Below are 21,212 nucleotides of genomic sequence, written 5' to 3'. Positions count from 1 at the left end.
ATGCTCCTTTTTGTTCTAGAAGTTGGAAACCAGAATGGACATAGTGGAGGAAGGAGTCCAGAATGTTCTCCCTACTCTTTTCTACCTCCTGGCTTCCTTTAAGTCCCATCTAAAATTTCATCTTCTACAGGAAGCCTTTCCAGTACCTCCTCCCTCTTAATTGTTTCCAATTTATCCTGTATATAACATTTTTGTACATATTTGTTGGTTTGTTCCCCTCCCCCATTAGATTGTGAACTCCTTGAGGGTAGGGGATGTCTGTTGTTTCTTTTTTCATCCCTGGCACTTAGCACAGTGTCTGGCACATAGACACCCAGTCCAGGTGTTTAATAAATATTTATCGATCAGTGGGGTAGTGAGCAATTGTTATGAGTGCTTGGGAGTTAGTGAGTCGGTGCAGAAGAATCACTTGGTTCTACAGGAGTAAATCAATATGCAAAACTGGGAAATGTTTTATCAAGGAAGCTTAGAAAGAGAAATTAGAAAGGAGAAAAGGCTGTCGAGGGCATAGGGAAGAGAACAAGTGAAGAGAAGACTTTGTGGGTGTGGAAGGAGAAAAGGGAGTAAAAGGACTATAGCAAGATTCAGCCTGTGCATGAAACCCTGATCTGAGAAGGTCCCTGAGCTGGGATAAGGTGGCCTGCTAGACCCCAGTGATACCAGTTGCCATTCAATCACTAAAACAGCAGGAGAAAAGTAGCGATGAGAGGCTATTAATCCAAAATGGTCTCATGTCCCTTTTCAGAATTGGGTGTCTTGGAGCTTCTCCTAATTCCTCTTGGGAAGATTCCCAAAAGAATGGGGAAACTGACACAAGTCACTCAGAGCATTCATAAATGCCAAGAACATTGGCATGAGTTAGGAAGCCAGCAACATCAGGAGATAGTTATTGTTGCTGCAATCTTTCATCCTTTAGTTTGGAAGAGGACCAATAACCTGACGAGGGTGATTCCTTGACTTGCCATAAAATGGATGACTCTGAAGACGCTCGGAGTGAGCCTCAGAATGAGGCTGATGACTTTGCTCAGGAGATAAGTGGCATGATGGACAAAGCATTGGGTTTGGAATCAGAAAGACCTGAATTCATATCCTGCCTCATACTTATTACTCTGTGACCCTGGGCAACTTAACTTACTTCATCATTTAACTTCTCTCAGCTTCAGTTTCCTCATCTATATAATGGGGATAATAACAACGCCTACCTCTCAGGATTGTTATGAGGATCAAACATGATAATACATGTAAAACACCTTGTAAACTTTAAGGCAATACATAAATGCTAGCTATTATCCTAATTGACTACTCTAGAGAGTCAAAGGTCCCTGAAGAACATCCTGCTAGCATTTGTATAATACTTTTACGGTTTGCAAAACATTTTACAAAAATTATCTCATTTAATCTTCCAAACAACTCTGTAAGGTAGGTGCTATTATTATTCCTAGTTTATGGTTGAGGAAATGTAGCTGAGAGGTAAGTAACTTGCCCAGGGTCACAAATCCAACACTCTGTCCACTGCAGCCCCTTAGTTGCTTGTCTAAAGGGGCAAGTAAGGAAAACCAAACAGACCAGAACTATTTTCTAAATCTATAGCTGGAATGAGGAAAGACTTTTTTCCCCAATGCCACTACAACTTCCCTAGGAACTCACCCTATAATGCCACCCACCAGGGATTCTCCCTCTCTCCTCCCTTCTCCCAACTCCCAGATTCCTAAAACTCTGAGTAACAGACACTCCTTCCTGATTGCTATAACCACCTTACTGAGACTTTTCTCCCCATTTTCAAGACTCTTGAAAAAAAGGGGGGGATTCCTTCCAGTCTCCTGTAATCATTCCCCTAAGAATTCCTCCTCTTCTGCCCCCATTCCTAGAACAACTTGCTCCCTACCTCTATCTCACTTTCCTGGAAAATCCTAAGTAACCAGAGATTTTGAGGATCCTTTCTACCACTACCGTTCCTATAATCCAAATGCAGACTTCCACACGTGGGGTCACCCTTTCTTAAAAAATTTCTCCTTTCTTCTCCCACATTCAAGTCACAACTTTCCCACCCCACTTATTATTCAAGAAGACTTGGAAACTTCATTTCTGCCACCAAATTTCCAAGGCTGATAAGAAGACAGGCACTCAATCCTGAAACCCTGTTACAGTAAAATCATCTTAAAATTCTGGGTCCATCCCAAGAATGGACATGCTCTTTCTCCAATATGAGGTTGCTGTGTAACTCTGTGGACCCATCTCCAACAGGCTGGCTCTAAAATAATAGATGATAGACCACATGGACACCTACAGGAGATGTTTTAATACCTGAGAACATGTATGTAAAGCAAGGCGTAAACGCAGGCAGCATTTGTAATATAAAGAGAACTGGATTGTTTGGCGCGAGAAGCTGGATTTGAAACTAAATCTGCTTCTTAGCTACCAGTAAGCCACTTAACCTCTCTCTAGGGCCTCATCTGTAAAGTGGGCAGATTTGCCTAGATTATCTAGTCTAAAATCTCCATCCACTTCTAAATCTAAATAAGCTAACATTGAACAGTATCACCTCCCAAGGCTGTCAAAGAGAAATGCCTCCCCCTTGTGGAATATCTATGTAGTGTGGCATAAAAGTAACGTACCCAGTCCTTTGGGGAAATGGCACAAGAATGGGCATAAGGAAAAAAGTCAATAGAGTCTCCTCTGCACCATATTTCCCCACCAATGACTATTTAAAAGTGTGGGTATTACATAATATATAATGGAATGGAAAAAATTTCCAGGAACAATTTATACAATATTATAAAAGATAGTCAATGTTATATATTTATATAAAAGAATATTTGTATGCATATATATTATATAAAAGATAGTCAACTTTCAAAGTCTTAGGAACTCTGATCAACAAAAGATAATTCTAGAGGACTCAGGATGAACCAACCCCCCACCACGTGACAGAGAAGGGAATGACTCAGAATTGAGACATTTTTTTTAACGTGGCCAATTCAAAATTTGTTTTGCTTACCTATATGTAAGATTTTGTTTTTCTTGCTTTCTCATTGGAGTGGAGAAATGAGAGGTGGGAGAGAAAGAAAAGAGATCTTCGTTTTAGAAAAAAATTAAATTAAAATTTTTAAAGGGTAGCTAGCTGCAAAAAGTCAGAGGAAAGGAAAGACAAGAAACTTAGTTAATGAATCTGTAGCAAAAGCAAAAGAATGCTCTGAAGAACTCTCAAGTGTACTGAGGTACACTGCAGGAAAGAGGATTAGAACAGAGAAGTCCCATGAATTTGAAATGTAAGAGACGCTAGGGGACAGGATTCTGTGAGAGCAGTGTGAAGATGGCACAAACGCAACCCTCTGGGATAAACCAGAAAACAACATCAGAAATCAGATAAGTTGCTCTGTGAACAGGGGTCCCTACAAGATGCTGAATTGTTCTCTTAAAAATCTAAGCTCGTGACGAATAGTAGCAGGTGCTCATGGATATTTATATTAGATGGAAATGGGACTGGGGAGATTACCTTGAACACGAAACGTAACTGATATTCCCTCAATCTGTAAATAGCCTCTACCCTTGACTCACTCTCCTAGTAATAAAGTGAAAAAGGCAAAGGGAAGGAAAGGATCCCAAGTGGAGTTAAAAATTTGAGGTAAAAGCTGGCATTAAGCATTGTTCTTCAAAGGAAAAAATTCCTCCTCTTCTAGCTAGCTGGTAGCAGCATTCAGGATGACAAAAGGGAGCAGCAGGGTCCTGGACTATGAGTCTTCACTGCCCATAGGAAGGAATGTATCTTGTCCTTTTGACAACTGTACAACGAGCAGATCTTAGGTTAAAGTTGACCTTTTTTCAATGAAGAGGCTTCTAGGGGTGTGGTTTACATCTAAGAGTCACTTTACCTCCCTGTGACTTAGTTTCCTCATCTATAAAATGAAGAAATGGGCTAGATGAGGGTTTCTTAAACTATACTGTCATGGATTCCTTTGGCAATCTGGTGAAACCTATGAACCCTTTTTCAGAACAATACTTTTATTTTTTAGAACAATATTTTTAAATTCATAAAATATGTAAGATTACAAAGGAAGCCAATTACATGGATGTGCAGCTACAAAAATGTTTGGTTTTTTTAATTCACAGACCCCAGGTTAAGAACTGTTGTAATAAATGATCTCAAGTTTTTTCCAGTTCTAAATCCTATGACAAAGTCATCACCCTGAAAGCTCCCATGGTCAGTTGACACCCTGAACCAGGCATAGCATAAAGATTTCAACCTAGTCTAAAAATAGACACAAGGTCTCTGCTCTTGGGGAATCCTTGGTCTGATGAGGAAAATAGGATCCCTGTTCTCAGGGAACTCCTAATCTGTGGGTAAGGAAGACATAGACTCTCCTCGGTAAGTCCCCCAGTTAGATGAGGGTGAAAATACCTCTGGCCTCAGAGCTGACTAAGAGTACAGTGAAATGGATATTCCCATAACTGAAAATATTCAAGTAGATACTTGACTGACTACCTCAAAGATGTTGTGGAAGGAATTCCTATGACTAGGTGGGAGGTTGAATTGACTGAAATCTAGAGTTCCTTCTTACACTGATTCTTGGACTGAGTGGAAGCTATGTAGAAAAGCTTTTTGAAGGCTTTAAGTACTCAGTAGTACTACCTGAAGTTTCAAACTGAGATTATTGTCAGCTTCTCCTCCTCTGATCCCCTTATCCCTCCCTAAGCCCCATTCCCTGCCCCATCCATACCGCATTCAGCTGTAACTCCAGGGTCAGGACCCCTCCACTGTCCAGCACAGGCAGGAGCTTCAAGGCAAACACAGCTGGACGTCCAGGTGGAAGGGCCACACTGGGGCCGAAGAAGATGTAGAAGTGGACAGAGAAGGTATCCAGTTCATTCCGCAGTGTTGGACGTACTGGCCAGCAGTGGTCAGGGGGAGATGTGCTCTCAGACCCCTCCTCAGGGGCTCCCAAGGGTGGTATCTCCTGAGGGGGCAGCTGTGTACCCAGAGACTGGGGCATGTTCATGGCTGCTCCAGGTACCAGGGCTCGAGACAGGCCATGTTGGGGGCACTCTGGGAAGAGGCTTATAGCTCATTGACAGTCCCATCAGTATCACAATCCAGACCCCAAATTTCCCACCTTGGCTAATCCCCAGGGTCATTAAACAAGACCTCCCTCCATCCCCACCCAGGATAGCCTCTTAAGGGACTACAGTTCCAGGCACATTAAGTTGGGGGTACTCTACAGGGGGAGCTCATGGCTTATCCATAGCTTCTATGACCTTCAAATAATATCCTGAGGGTCTTGACCCAGACTGAGATGAAGTGCATATATCACTAGGAGAAAGTTCAAAGAGGGTGAAGGTGAGGGTGAGGTAAGATCACAGTGGGAATCAGATTGTCCCATAGTACAGGGAGGAAAGAAAATGAATTCTGGGATAGGGTCCCAGAAAGGGACCTAGGGTATTGTGGCTGACTTTACAGTACATGCATAGCTATGGTTCTAGAAAGATGATGGGTTATGATAGGGAATATCCTGAGTGTTTCCAACAAGGGATCTCAGGTAGAGTCCTTCTGGGTTTCCTTATAACTGCATGGAAAATTAAAATTGAATGATCCAAGAGTAGGACACAAGATGTCCCTATGAGGGGGTCCCCAAGGAAAAGTACAGAAACCCAGGGCCCTTCTGCTGACCTTGTAGTTGCACACACAGCTGGAATCGAAGGGTTCCAGGGAGACCCCTTGGTGTCTCCACACGTACATAGACCCAGTCCCCCCAAGGAGGCAAGGCCAGCTCCAGCCCACATGGTGCCAATTCCCCACAGGCCACAGAAGTTGAGTTGTGCAGGGGAGGTGCCTTGGGGCGCAGATGCATCATCAAGGGGCAGCCAGAGCCCCCACGAGATCCCACACACTTCAGCTGGACAGAAACCCTGGAGGTGAAACTGGGGACAAAGACCCTGGAGGGGGGGATACAAGGACAAGGGGTGACAAATTGGATGATGAGAGTGTGGAATTCTGGGAGACAAAGATGAGAGGAGAGATACTGAAGATTATAGAAGTGAGATGTCAGTCAGGTGGGATATGGGGGATGAACGGGGCATAAATGGAAGCTTGAATGGGGAAAGAACTATAGACGTGAAAGGAAGGGAGAACGGCTCATGTCCAGTGGACCACAAAATGAAAGTAACACTTCTCTTGGTAAGAACTATATCCGTGTTAAAGACATTTACATTTTAAAATCCTGAGGAGCTGATTCAAAAGGTGATATTCCTAAAGGGAGTCAGTAACAGTACAGAAACAATGAGCACAGGTCGGTCACTGGCTTTAGAACCTGCCAGCTACGTTTTGCCAATGATATCAAGGAATGGAGTTGGTGCTCTGTAATAGGAATTCAGTAAGTGGATCCCAGGGTGCCCAGGGCTTGCAGCAGGGGGGGGGAGGGGGGGGAGGAACTTCTCACTGGCAGGATACAGGGAGATAAACTTCCCATTGGCAACAAGGTGGTGAAAAGTTAACCTCAACACACCAGGGAGGCTATGCACCCCAAGATCCAGACCTGGGATAGAACGAGAATCTATCTGCTGATTCAAGAACAGGGCAGGTCAGCACAACAGTTCTTAAGCCTATGTTTACTCATACCTTTCTGGTCTCATTCAGTTTGCCGTACTGTAACAATAGCCAATGGAGCTGGGCATACACACCCTGGCACCATGTACTCAGGCTCAGAACTGAAGGATTTGTACTCTGGGATGATGTAGCAATACCTTATTCACCCTTACAATGGCAGGGGGAGGGGGATGTGCCAAGGAGGCAAAAAGAGTAGTGGACAACAAAACCACCTCTTTGGAGAGGGGCTTTTTGTGGAGATACAACTGCTGCCAGTTCATGGGGACTGTCGTTTAGTCTTCATAATGTTCCTTGGCTTGGCACTAGAGAGTGGAGAGTCACTCCACACCAACAGAGCTAAGGAGAGAGAGAAGCTTCTGACCTCCCTCCTGAAGGCTGAGCACGGTTATAGGTGACTCAGATGGGCTGGGGTGCCAGGAATAGAGAGTGACAGAGCCCTATGAAAAAAAAGAGTATGGAGAACTGACTTCAGGGTAGTATTTCCCCTTCCTAATTGAGTGTTTCTGCTACAAGGATGGCAGGGGTTAGACAGGACAAAAAGACCACCTCTTGATGAGAACTTAGGTTCAGTTGAAGCAAGGGTGATAACCTGCTTGCTAGGTATCCGCTGTAACCATGAGGCAAACTAGTTCATATCTTTTTGCATTCTGGATACTCAGTAGGAGTGCAGATTAAACAAAATGCAGTGTAATCAAATTCTATGGCAGTATTTAAGAACAAAGAGAATCAGTTAGAGACGTGAACCCATAAAGACAAGGAGGGCTTTCTCTGAGTCTCTACTGATCTCCTCCCTGAAAAGGGAGATATCACCCCCATCTGGTTGACCACAAGCATGGCTGAAGGAAGTATGAATACGTTGGAGGAATGCAGCCCACACAATCTCAGCTCACCTATTCCCCCTCTCACTCCCTCAGTCCTCCAAGAAGGAGTTAGGGAGCAACAAAAAAGACAAATAAAGAGGAAAGATAGCCACTAAAGAAAAGCAGTTTATATAACAGTGCAAACAAATGGAGGAAAGAGGAAGAGCCATTTTATCTACTCCACTTCCTAAACAAAATAATGATTCTAAAGTCCTTTTGATCCCCTTTTTTCTCTTCTGAACCCCTGACCCTATGGTGACATCACAAAATGGCACAGGTCCAAGAAGTAGAGGGGGAAGGGGAGAGAGATGACCTTAAGAAGAGGTGAAATACCCCAGAATAGAAGCTTGTGGGAGAAACAAAGGAGGATTTTTTTATTTTTTATTTTTAAATGTGAGGAGAGGGGATGTTCCTTTGCAGAACCTGGGAATCTGGGGCTGTGGACTTTTCATCTCCTAAAAGTTTTTCTAGGAAAATTTTTTTAGAAGCTAGAGGTCTTCCAATTTCCAGAAACTGGCTTTGCTTAGCTTTCTTAGAAAGTTGCTGTGATCTGAAGGTTGACTGGAGACTTTTGAGCTAAAACATACTACCCTCAGGTTCCAAAGGTATAGAATTACATACTATTGCCTTTTTCTATGCCTGCTTTGTGTGTGTGTTGTGTGTGTGAATGTTTGGATGATTATTGGGATTTTATTGGCATAAAAATTCTTCATAAAAGAAGCTATATGTTTGATTAGCATACTTGTTTCTGAGCAAAGATTTCTCCAAAGTAATGTACAGTTTAATCTAGTATACTGTGTGTGTATCTGTATGTATGCACACACACCTCTTTGGTTTTTTTAAGAAAGTGGAATGGTGTAGTCAGTAGAGCGTTTGTAGAATCTCTCAAGAGCTAATTGTTAAATTTTCAGTGGGAGCATTTTCACCTCAGAAATTGGCTACAAATTAGGGCTTAATTTATTGTTTGGTTGATTGTCTAGACTCAAGAAGGTGATGGAAAAATATTAATAATGCAAATTAAACTTAAAAATGATTCATGCATACTTTTTTTTCTTTTTGGACGGTCAGTTGTTAAATATTTCCTAGCATTCCAGTGGGTGCAGTGACAAGAATGCTAAACTTGGAGACAAGAGACACCTGAGTTTCAATATTGTCTGGAATGCTTAGTAGCTATGTGACAATGGACAAGCCATTTAGCCTAAGTCTCAGTTCCTGATCTGTAAAACAGGAATAAAAGACGCTTGTAGTTCCTACATCAGTGCGTTTACAAGCGGCTTTTATTAAAATGTCACCTTTTATTAAGGAGAAATCTGTGTGTATTTGTTGGCAGGGGGGAAAGAGAAAGGGGAGGTGGGGGACGGAGGGAAAGGCTGAAAGACTAAGAGGAGAAAGGGGGAAGAGAAAGAGGAGAAGGAGGAGGGAGGGAAAGAGATTGAAAGGGGAGGAGAGAGAAAGGGAAAGAAAGGAAGGAGGAAGAAAAGAAGGGAAGAAGGGAGGAAAGTAGGAAGGGAGAGGAAAAGTGGGAGAAAGAGAAAGCAAAAAAGAAAGAGATAGTATCTATTTGGTATAATCTACCAAGAGTTTTGGTAACAGTTGGGAAAGAGGCACGAGAGGAGCAGGACTTGGTGGGCAATTGGGAAGGCAATGAGAGGCCAGGGTACATCAGACTCACTTGAACAGTGCCGAACGGTTATGAGAGGAGAGAGTTTGCTCTGAGGGACGACCAGGAACCAGGACAGCAACATCAAGTAATCGACGAACAATCAACTGTGGCTGAAGGAGGTACTGGCACTCATCATGGAGACCCTGGGGTAAACAAAGGAGGAACTGATATTGACAAATCATGGAGATCCTGAGGGGATTGGAGCAGGAACTAAGAGGATGTATTTGGGCAGCTAGGTGGTGCAGTGGATAGAAGACCTGAGTTCACATCTCACCTCAGACACTTGACACTCGCTAGCTGTGTGACCTTGGGAAAGTCACTTAACCCCAATTGCCTCATCCTGGGTCATCTCCAGTCATCCTGATGAATATCTGGTCACTGGATTCAGATGGCTCTGGAGGAGAAGTCAGGCTGGTGACCTGCACAGCCCTCCCTCACTCAAAACAAAGTCAAGTGCAAGTCATGTCATCATTCCTCTGGTGGCATGGTCTTCTTTGGCAACAAAGGACGAACACACACAGGAGGAAGTATAGGATGGGGGAAAGGTCTTAAGGAATCAGAAGATCTAGACTTTAAGTCCTGGCTTTGTCACTAACCAGTTGGCTGGCCTGAGTAAAGTCATTTCTCTACTGGCCTTAGTTTCCCCATCTGCAAAGTGAAGGGGTTGGACTAGATAATTTCTATGGTTCCTTTTGGCTCTAACATTCTACTATTTATATGAGAGTGCTAACTCTCAACATGGAGACCCCGGGGAAGGAGACAAAAGAGATAAGTTCTGACACTAATTCTGGAGACATCCTCAGGATAGAGGGAGAGAAAGAGGGAAAATGTACTAAAATATATCATTGAAACCATAGGAGACAAAGGCAGAACAGACATTAGTACTATGTGAGGGCCTTCCAGTATTCCCAGAACCTATCCAATCCCATTTCCAATCACGAAGAGAGTTCACCTATAATCCTTTCTTCTTTTGGTTATGATCAAAACCCATTGAGCCAGAACTCCTCAATTCTGGCTGAGAATATAAAACAGAGAAGTGATTTAAAAAAAAAAAGAAGATTTGAAACAGAGGAAAAAAATATAAAACAGACTCACCTCAGCGTCTCCTTCTCTGACTCTCTAATTTTCCAGGCTCTGAAACTAGCCTCCTCAGATCTATAGCACTTTGCTCACCCTTCCTGCCTAAGCTGGGTTCTATGACTTCTGACCTCACGTCTTCCTGACTGCATGTCTCCACCTTTTTATTCTAACTCTTGTTTATGAACTCTTTTAGTTGTTCTGGACCTGTTGCTGTCAACATTCAGGCATTTCACTACCCTAGGATCAGCTGTAGGTCTTGAACAGGAGTATCATGTTAATTCTTCTAGCCAAGCACTCAAACTGAACTACTTTGACCTTCCGTGACATTCCAGCTCCATCCTTCATGGCTTTGTGCAGGTAATGCTCTCTTTCCTCACATCAGACTCATAATCTCTAGCTTTCTTTGAGACTCAGTTCAAGTGCACCTCCTACAAAGGGTCTTACTGGTATTTTCACTCCTAATCACTTTGATTTTATTTGTATATCTTTTATATTGAATTTATATTTGTTTTATTTTGACTTGCCTATTTATTTATATATGTTTTATACTGACTTATTTATGTACCTGTTACTTCTCACAGGTACAATGTAAGCCCCTTGAGGACAGAAATGTTTTCTTTCTGTGTATGTATTTCCAGACACTAGCATAGTACCTGGAACATAGTAGGTGGTTAATAAATGTTTGTTAAATTAAATTGAGTAGACACTTGTCCACCCCTCTACCATGTAGGTGGGGAGGGCTCTTCATTGGATCAGTCAATCAATAGTCTATACTTCTTGAAATTTAATGACCAGGTGGACCTGGTCAATGGCGGTCAATCACACCACTAAACTGATATGGCCCTACAACCTGTGTTTCAATTAGTGGGCATGCTCTGTGGTCACTTCTGTTGCCAAATCTAACTATCACATTTCTAGCAACAGCTGAGAGATTATATTGTGGGCAAGAACTCAGGCCAAAGAACAGTACTCCTGTGAATAAAAACTGACTCTAGGTTTATCAATATGCCCAGGAAAGGGAAGGGAAGATTCCAGCAAGGACACTTTTAGACAATATTAGCAGGACAGGATAGGACAGACACAATGTAAAATAGAAGGGATTTGAAATGCCCTCCAAGTCGGGGAAACAATGTTGGTATACCAAAGACCTATGATCATGGAATCTTAAAGTAGAAGGAGCCTCTGAGGATCATCTAGTCCAATGTACCCACTCTATGCAGGAATCTCTTCTATGTCATTCAAAGCAACTGAATATTCAGCCTTGGTCTGAACACTTCCAAGGCCAGAAAACTCACTAACTAACAAGTAAGACTATTCCACTTGAAGGCACATTCTCCCATAAAATAAGCTAAAAATCTACCTGTCTCTGACTTCCAACCAGCAACCTTGGTTGTTTCCTCTGGAACTACTTAGAAAAAATTCTCTTCCAATTGCCCTCTCTAATATTTGAAAAAAGCCAGAGTGTTGTTCTCTCCCCCACCCACCCCTCCCACTTTTTCACAATCCCTAGCTCCCTCAAATATTCCTCTTATCACATAGCCTCCACACTCTTCCTCATCCCCCTCTAAACATGATGCCATTAGTCAATATCTCTCTTCAAGTATAAGTATGAACACAATATTCCAGATGTGGTCTAACCAGAAGAGGTCATTAATTACATTTTTCTGTAAAAATTGAACCTTTCCTTTTCTAGACATTATACAGCCAATTGAGCCTAAGATTACACTCACTTTTTTAGTAGCCACATCATGTTGTTGGCTCATATTTAGCTTATAGTCAACTAAAACCCTCAGGTTTCTCACAGTCTATGTCATTTAATTTTTAAATCAAAGTGTTAAAAATTTACATTTATCATATTGGTTTGGGTTCATTGTTCCAGCAAGTTGAGACCCTCACTTACTAACTGACCATCAGAAAAGAGAAGTTTGACATGTCGGGGCAGGAAGCACCTGGCTAATATCTTTAAGGAATGGAGATAACTCCCAGAAGTTACCAAATAGTCCAGATACTATGACAATTATAACTTTAATACTAGGAAATACCCCAAAACTCCCTAGGCCAAATGGATCCTGGTTTTCATGTGGTTCAACTCAATTCAATAAATATCTATGAAGTGCCTACTGTTTATAAGATACTCTACTAGGTGCTGGGTATGCAAAAACAAAAATGAAATGTTCTCTTCCCTAGATGAGCTTACATGTTAAATGGAGGCATACAATATGCACACAGAGAAGTAAATATTAAGTAACGTGGGAAGGGAAAGAGTACTGACAGGTGGGGGGGAAGTGGTATCCAAAGGCGTTAACAGCAGCGAGACCTTCAGAGAGAAAATGGCACCCACATAGAGCCTCAAGGGAAGATAAGAATGCTGAGAAGTCAAAATGAGGTAGGCATTTATTCCAGGCATGAAGGACAGCTTGTATGACTGAAGAAAAGTAGGAAATGAAATGGCAGGTTCAAAGACGCTCACTTTGGCTAGGATGTCTGTAAAATGAAACATTGCTAAAAGAGTAGGTTGGAGCCAAACTCTTAAATGCACCACTAAAGAGTTTGTAGTTTATCCTAGAGTTAATTGGAAGTCACAAAAAGTTTTTAGTCAGGGGAAGGTGAGTCACATCTAAGCATTAAGGAAGTTATTTTGTCAACTCCATGGGAGATGGTATAATCTTTTGGTGGCCTACTACCAGGAGACTTAGAATGGTCAATGTCCTCCTACCCTTTTGCTAATGACACCACCATTCTCCCAGTCCCCTAGACTAAAACCATATGGTCTTTTTTTTACTATTCCCATGCCTTCATTCTATGTATCTTCCTTTGCAATCTCTCCTACAACCTTTCCTTCCTTTTGGTTCCCACTACCTCTGTTCTAGCTTAGTTCCTTATCAGTCCAAATTTGGATTACTGAAGCAGTCTAATAACTCATATTCCTGCCTCCATCTTCTCGCCTCTCAAATTCGTACTGAACAGCATAGCCAGATTAATGATTCCAAATGCCATTTTGCTTGTGGCACTCCACTACTCAGAAACCTTTACTAGCTCCCCATTGCCCACAAAATTAAAGTCTGGTCTAACATTTGAATGTTTCACAGTTGATCCCAAATTATTTTTCCAGGCCTACCTACCATTATTTGGACCCTACACTTAGCTAAACAGTATTCTTCATTGTTTTCCAAACTCAACTCAAGATTTCCTTCTTCCACACCTTTGCTCATGCTGTTTCCCTTGCCTAAAGTGTCCTGCCCAACAATTTCTACCAGTTTAAATCCTATCCATTCTTTCAACACACAGTTTAATTACCACTTCCTCAATGAAGTCTTTCACAATCAACCCATCCTGAAGTAACCTCTCTTTCCTTTAAATTCTTTAAAGCTCTTGGTTTATAGTATTCACATGATGCTTATTACATCCCACTTAATACTGATTGTTCACATATAGGTTTTAATGTCAATTATTTTTCATGTTCCTTGAGTCAAGGAATATCTTTATAGCAATATACACTTATATCAGAGAAGCTAGCTGGTACAGTGGATAGAGCACTGGGTTTGAAATCATGAAGACTCATCTTCCTGACTCAAATTCAAACTCGGCATCAGACCATTAATAGTTGTGTAATCCTAGGCAAGTCACTTCAACTTGTTCGGTCAGTTCCTCATGTGTAAAATGAGCTAGAAAATGACATGATAAACTCTTCCGGTATCTTTGCAAAAAAACAAATAAACAAACAAACCCAAATGGGATCATGAAGAGTCAGATACAACTGAAATGACTAAACAACACCTTTATATCATCAAATATAGTATCTTATATTTAGACACTCCAATATTTGGTGAATAAATGCATAAAGAGTGTCCCTGAGGAGACCCAACTATCCCCTCCTCTTTACTTTTGCTGGTAATGGCCCTATCTGAACAAATTCTTACAGACATTGATAGAAGACCTAGTCTCTCTCTCTGTCTTTCTCCCTCTCTCTTTCTCTCTCTCACACACACACACACATACACACATACACACACACACACACACACACACACACACACACACACACACATACACACTGGTTTAACTCCAAATATTGCATCTATACCAAGGCAGCCCCATATCCTGGCACTGACATCAACCAGAAATGCTATTATTAACCCGTCAGACAGTCTGGAGATCTAACATCTGCTAGAATATAAAGAAACATGTAACATCTTGTAATGTAAGTATTTGGACTTAAATTCCATGACAAAGCCTACATGGCGTACCATACTTGCTGCCAACTTCTAAGCCACTAGGTATTTCAAGGAAAGCTTAGATGAGAAAGCAACACCTCGGCTGAGGCTCAAAGGAAGAGACTGAGATGAAAAGGGAGTACATTCCAGACATGGAGGATGTACAAAGGTAGGAAATGAAATATCTAGCTCAAGGAAGAAGGAGGAGGATGAAAAGGAGGAGGAGGAGGAAGGAAAGAAGGAAGAAAGAACTAGCTTATCCATTCTGTTTTTTCTTAATAAGGCATATTCATCCAGAGCCAAAATTGAGTTATAAGTCACATCTCATAAAGTCTCAGTGATACTTATCAGGTCAATTTTGCCTCTTTTTTTTTAATATCTATCTTAACATTCACCCTATTTGCTACTGGTATGTTGAATATTTGTATAAACACATCTGAGGATTTTATTGTTATTTCTCTATATTTCTCCATATTGTCCTCCATGAATTACAGATCCTCTTTTGTTCTGTTTTTTCTCCTACTGTGCAAAGGAGAATCAGGAAGCAAAAGTTGTTTTTCACTTTCCTGAAGTATGGCTTGGAGGTGACTTAAAAAGCCAGAATTAGTTCCATCCCACCACAAGGTGGCGGCATGGATGACTCTTGGTCATCAGAGATTGATGGCTGTTCTCGCTACATAGAAAGGGGAATGCAACAGCACAGCAGAGAGATATGAAATGGAAGACCCTGGTTTTGGGCAAAAACCCTCCTGGAGGAGAATGTCAAAACACAGGGACAACCAGTAGAGAGATGTCAACTGATTGGCTATAAGTGAGTAGTCAGGAGATAGACCAAGAAAACTCTTCCCTCTCCTCAACCAAGTTGGCACCGTGGATAGAGGACAGTGCCTGGACTCAGGAAGATGAGCACAAATCCAGCTTCCGACACTTACTACCTATTAGAGTACACTTATTCCCTGTGTACAAATTAGAGTTCAAACTTCAGTTCCCTCAGTTACAAAAATGGGAATAATAATAACCCCTACCTCTCAGAGTTGACCTCTATTTGAATCCCTACAGAAACGCATGGATCTAACAACAGCACTCCCTCAATTGAAACTTTCCATGGGTTTTTATTAAGCCTCATGGCTTATCAAATAAAAATACATATTCTTTAGATTGTTACTTAAGGCCCTGCACAATCTAGCTGAATATTACCTTTTCCCCCCTTATTTTACAGCAGCCCCTGCACATACTCTACAGTCCAAACAAATTATCCTACTCCCTCTTTCATGTCATCCTCCTCCCATTGTTGAACATTTGCATATGATATTAGCCGTGACAAGATAGTTCCCCCTACATCTCTACCTTTTGAAGTCCTTTTCCTTCAAGGTCCACTTTAGGCATCATTTCTTCTATAAAGCCAAATTTCCAGATTCTATTCTGACCTCTCCTACGTCCTTAGTCATATGTGGGTATGTGACAAGTTCAGGAGACATAGTTTTATTTTATTAATAATGCTAAGCATTTTATTAACAAAAGGGTCAGTGACACTCTTGAATGCCAAAGACCCCTCGTGAAACCTACTCAAAACCTACTTATATGCCCTTAGAAGGGTGGGTGTTCCTGAGGGGGGCAGTCAACTCTAGTTGGTTAACAAGAAATGAAAGAATTAATATTATAATGAGAGGTGGACCTATTTCAGTGAGGGTCTTGGGGTATATGACACTCTAACACAAAATATCCTCTCCCACCTGTCTATACCTGAGAGCTATCTTAGAGAATTTCCTGAATCAGACTTACAGAGAAGATAAATGACCCACCCAGGGTCACATAGCCATTAATTGTCAAAAGCTATTTATAAACTTAGGTCTTCCTAACTTCAAGTCTAGATCTTTATCCACTATACCACACTGACTCTAATTTGTACATAGCAGATGCTTCATAGACGTTTATTGGCTTGGATTGGAGTGAATTAAATCACATTAAGAAGATGAAGAAACTGAAAGAAAGAGAAGACGAAATAAAAGACAAAGACAAAATAAAAAATCTCAGAAGGCTAGTTCAGGCACCAGAGTTTGGGACAGTCATGGTAAAAAAGCTCCCCACACATGTTGTGTGCTTTAGCATGATATTTTGTAAGTGTGTCAGAGCATGGTGGCCATGATTCTTACTGCTCCTTTAAGTGATCAGCTATTGTCTGGTCAGGGACCAGACATTATCTCCCCTCCTGCTTCAAGAATGCATTGGGATTGCATTCTAGTGGGGAACCTCTGATGAACTCTCTTCTATCTATTAGTTATGTTACCTTAGGCAAGGACCCTTAACTTCTCTTAGCCTTGGTTGTTTCATCTATAAAATGGTGGTCCTACCTTTCTCAGAGTTTTTATGAGGACCAAACATGATCATATATGTGAAGTACTTTGTAAGACATTACAAGTTACTATTGTCATTATTTTACCTTGATATTATTTTGTTAATAACAACTATGAATAATAACAAATGTAATAAAAATTATAGAGCTTCTCAGTGCCAAAATGTTCAAATTCCTTGTAGGTCATCAAGTTTAGTTATTGAACCATAGAACTGATAGCTAAGGAATCACTGGTTACTCTGGGAACAAATAGACTTAGACCTAAGTTACCTGCCTGATCCTTTCAGTCTTAGTTGACTTCTCTGGGCTTGACTTCTTACTTGTATCTTCCAGAATCCAACCATTATTAGGATGGGAGTGGGGGAGGAGATTGAAAAGGCTTGGGCCCCTAGTATCAGGACTAGAACTGGTTCTCCAACACTGCACTTAATGAAGAAGTAGAATGGAGAAAGGGTCTGACCCACCTTGACAGAAATGCGTCCATGAGCCTGGGGAAGGTGAGCAGCCAAGAACCAGTCCCCAGGCAAAGGGCTGCTGACATTGAAGATTCCTGAGGTTCGGTTGGGCAACGTCCAGCTGAGAGTCAATGAGAAGACCCCTGGCACCACTGTGTCCGGTGGAAAGTGTGTATTCAGAGGGTTTATTACAGGAGGTGCCCCTGAGCGGAAATACCTAAGAAAAACATGAATTGAAAGAATAGGAACAGGAAATGGGGGAAGAAAATGAGATGGAGAAGACAGAAAATGGGGGAACAAACAGGAAGTAAGGTAAAAAAAAGTAAAAACAGGGAAAGAAATCATATCCAAGTCATAAAGAAAACAAACTGGAACTGTCCATCACATAAGTAATCACCACCATTATCTGTTGTCGCTGCTGTTTGTCCTTCATTCTCGAAGAGGACTGTGACATCAGGGAGGTGATGTCATGGCATGCAAGTGAGTCAGTTTTCTCCTCCATAAAATGAACTGGAAAAGGAAATGGCAAACCATGCCAGTATCTTTGCCAATAAAATCCCAGATGGGGTCACAAAGAGTCGGACACAGTTCAACAACCACCCTTAATAGACTTTACATGGAACACATACCCCCCCCAAAAAAAAATCAAAGATTGGGAAGATGGTCAGAAGTCAGGGTATCTGGGGTTGGGATAAGACTGTCTGTCCACCATCAGGGTGTGAGGTCAAAGGATCAGAGTTAAGAGATGCAGTGAAAAGTCAAGAATAAGGAATATAGCTATACAACTCAACCCTTACCCTTGCTAGGAATTATTATATGCTTTTCAACTTTTAAAATGTCTTCTATCTTATGAGTATAATTAAGGCACCTCAGGAAGGCCCTTCCCCCTGGGGATCCCTAAGCAATGAGTCATCAAAGCAATGCTAGGAAAGTGAGTGGAGCTGGAAACCTGAGTCAGGAGGGACCATTCATTCAGTTCAGTAATTTCAGCTCTGTAAATGAGCTGGGAGCTGGCAGCACTCTGCAGACAGGAAGCAGGAACCCTGTGGGTGGTCTAGCGGGGGTGGACAAGCTTTCAAACAAGAAGAGACAGAGAGTCTGCTTCTGACTGCTGAAAAGCTGTAGTGAGGAAGAAAGATACCAGGTAACTAACTGTGGTGCCCACAGTGGAGGCAACATGGCCACTGGGTAGACTGTGCCAAAATCGTAGCATCATCATTTTAAAGCTAGAAGTGACCTCAGAAGCTATCTAGTTCAAACCCCATATTTTAAAAGAGAGGAAACTGAGGTTCAAAGACTTTAAAGTGATTTGTTCAGTATCACAAAAATAGTGTCAGAGGAGGGATACTAACTTAGAAGATGAGGTGAAGCCAAGCTTCACCAAAGGGAAAGACCAGCTCTAACAACCAGCTGGTGAACATGTTTCAGTCACTCACACAAGTATAGGACTCCCAGGAACACATAATGATCTTCCCCCAATAGAATGCGGACTCTTTAAAAGCAAAAACTATTTCTTTTTTGTCTTCATATACCCAGAACCTAGTATAGTACTTGACACATATCATGTATTTAATAAATGCTTGTTGAATCAATGAATGAATTAAAAAAAAATTATTGAGCGTTTATTTTTGCCAAGCATTATGCTAAGCCCCAAAGCTACAAATGCAAAAAATAAAGACAATCTCTATCCTCAAGGAGCTTACCTGCTGATAGAGGGAGAAATCAAATGGAAGGGAGCGGTAGCCAAAAAGGAATATTTTGGTTTGGAAAGTTATTGGGCAGAAAATGAATAGAAAGTTAGCCTCAGAGTCAAGAAGGCTTGGGTTCAAGTCCCATCTCTAATATAGACTGGCTCTGTGACCCTAGGCAAGTGAGCTGGAGTTGAAGAGATGGTGCCATCTACATTGACAGAAGAACTTTCTTTGATGAAATCATATGTCCACTCCCTAGCCCTAAATCACAAAGATAGTAAGTAGAGCCAGAGTAAATTGCATACCCTTTTGAGGAGCATTGAAAGGGCTGGTTTGATTATGGTTCAGGAGCAAAAAGCACTGGGGAAGAGGGTCAAGTAGAGAGGGCATTTGATGAGAGTTAGACAGAGCCTGAGCCCAGATTAGGCAGTTGACTGAGGCCCCCACCAATCAGAACAGAAGAAGAAATGGGGAGCAGCTTACAGGAGTTCCAGGCAGGAAAGGAAAAAGTTAAGTCCTCCAGTGAACAGATGAATAGATGGTCTAGGACAAAGGAGATATCTGCAAAGTCAGTGGAGGATATGTTAAAGTCCAGGACAAGACTGTTTGGAGCCATGTAAAGAGACTAGGGCAGAACCCACAGAAACCAAGGGCAGCTGCTAATCAGAAGGACAGTAACCCAGGCAGAGAGGGAATGGTTTTTAAGACTAGGAAGTATGTTCTTGGAGGGACTGAGGGCCCCACTTGATCTGGATGTGCTGCCAATCCAAATCTATCTCAGGCTAGAAGGAGAGTCTCTTTGTTTAGTTTCCAGACCAATTCAGAAACAAATACTCAGTAAAGCTTTTCCTTGGCTAGACCTCTGCCTTTGAGGCTAAGAGTGGTACAAGGTCATCCAAGGGATCCTTATCCCCCCATGGAGGGAATACAAGTGACTCACAGGTAACTCTTTGTACTTTAAATGGCCTTCTTTTCTTGACAAAATCACCTTTTAAAATATTTGGAGTTGCTTTGGGATTGGTCAGGAGAAGAGTCTCCCCCACTTCAATTAGTATAAAGAGAGGTTCATTGTGTCTCCCCCCCACCCCATGGTCAGTTGCATCTAGATGTACATAGGGTCAGTGGAAAAGAGCACCAGATTTAGAAGCAGAGAACCCAGGTTTGAATCCTAGCTCTGTGAGTTCTTACCCACCTGCCCCTGGGCAAGTTGTTTAACTTCTCTGGGCCTCAGTTTCTTCATCTGTAAAAAAAAAAGGATTGGACTAGATAATCTTTAATTATCTAAGTCTACAATCATGTGGTAATCATTCTACTAACCTTGGAGGGAGAGGAGCTGGGGATCAAGAGAATCTAAAACTAGGAAAGATAATATAGAAAGCAGCCATAGAAACCAGAGTAATTCCATTTAAGGAATGATTTTCTAACCTTTAAAGCTGTTCAAAAGTAGAGTGCCTTGGGAGAGGTGGATTCCTCATTACTGGATGACTTCAAGTAAAAGCCGAATGGGAGCATTACAGAGGAGATTCTTTCTTAGGGATGAGGTTAGCAAGATGGCCTTGAGGTAAGCAGGTATTATCAGCCCCATTTTGCATATGAGGAAGCTCAGGCTGAGAGAGGTAAAAATGATTTCTCTAGGGCCCTACAGCTAATAAATGTCAAGAATGAGATCTTCTCTTGGCTCCAAGCCTATCATTTTTTCCATTATACCATCATTATGCCACCTTTCTACTCTGGGAATCTCTAACTTTCAGTAAAAGTCTTTACAGATACCATGTTCTCCATGTATATGCACTATATCAGGGAGGAATGAAGATGGAAAGACCTGGGCACAGGCAAAGCAGATATGCAAGCACATCTGTAGCACACCAAGAGCCTTCAGAAGAAACGTCACCCGCCCCGTTTCATTCCGAGGGTGGGTGCAATAACAATACCTGGGTTGGACTGAGGATGACAGAGTGTACAGAATGACTCAAATCAGTCTCCATGGGAGTTGTTTGATGGGGAAGATGGGGCAGGAAATGCTGGGGTGTGCTAGTGATTACAACTCAGTAATATGGCCTGAGGAGCAAAGCTGGAGTATAGATACAATGACAGATGGCAATTACAGGGCTTCCATCATTCAATTAGTCAGATTGCCACAGCTCAAAGCCTAGGAAGGGGGAATGAGACAGTCTTAGTTAAGAAGAAGGTGAGGCCATTTCCGATCTAAAGCAGAATGTCATCCAAAGCAGATGATCACATGCTAGTCCAGCAGGTCTTAGAATGTGTCTTTCATAAATCACTGGAACACCACTG

At 41.8% G+C, this 21,212-nt stretch overlaps 1 protein-coding gene across 3 annotated transcripts in view; it reads right to left on the bottom strand.

Moving 5' to 3' along the window:
• Positions 1 to 21,212, bottom strand: part of TMEM8B (transmembrane protein 8B) — a 79,352-nt gene that overhangs the window by 28,836 nt on the left and 29,304 nt on the right. For all 3 annotated transcript variants that reach the window (XM_072607179.1, XM_072607169.1, XM_072607164.1), the window contains exons 3-6: positions 17,236 to 17,443; positions 9,134 to 9,267; positions 5,666 to 5,931; positions 4,719 to 5,044 (exon numbers count right to left, since the gene is read on the bottom strand). In XM_072607179.1, coding sequence (XP_072463280.1) covers positions 4,719 to 5,044; positions 5,666 to 5,931; positions 9,134 to 9,267; positions 17,236 to 17,443 — 934 coding nt within the window. The remainder of the gene's footprint in view (positions 1 to 4,718; positions 5,045 to 5,665; positions 5,932 to 9,133; positions 9,268 to 17,235; positions 17,444 to 21,212) is intronic.

Source organism: Notamacropus eugenii, chromosome 1 (genome assembly GCF_028372415.1).
Source record: "Notamacropus eugenii isolate mMacEug1 chromosome 1, mMacEug1.pri_v2, whole genome shotgun sequence".
Classification (NCBI taxonomy): Eukaryota; Metazoa; Chordata; class Mammalia; order Diprotodontia; family Macropodidae; genus Notamacropus; species Notamacropus eugenii.
This window is presented reverse-complemented; position numbering and strand designations above follow the sequence as displayed.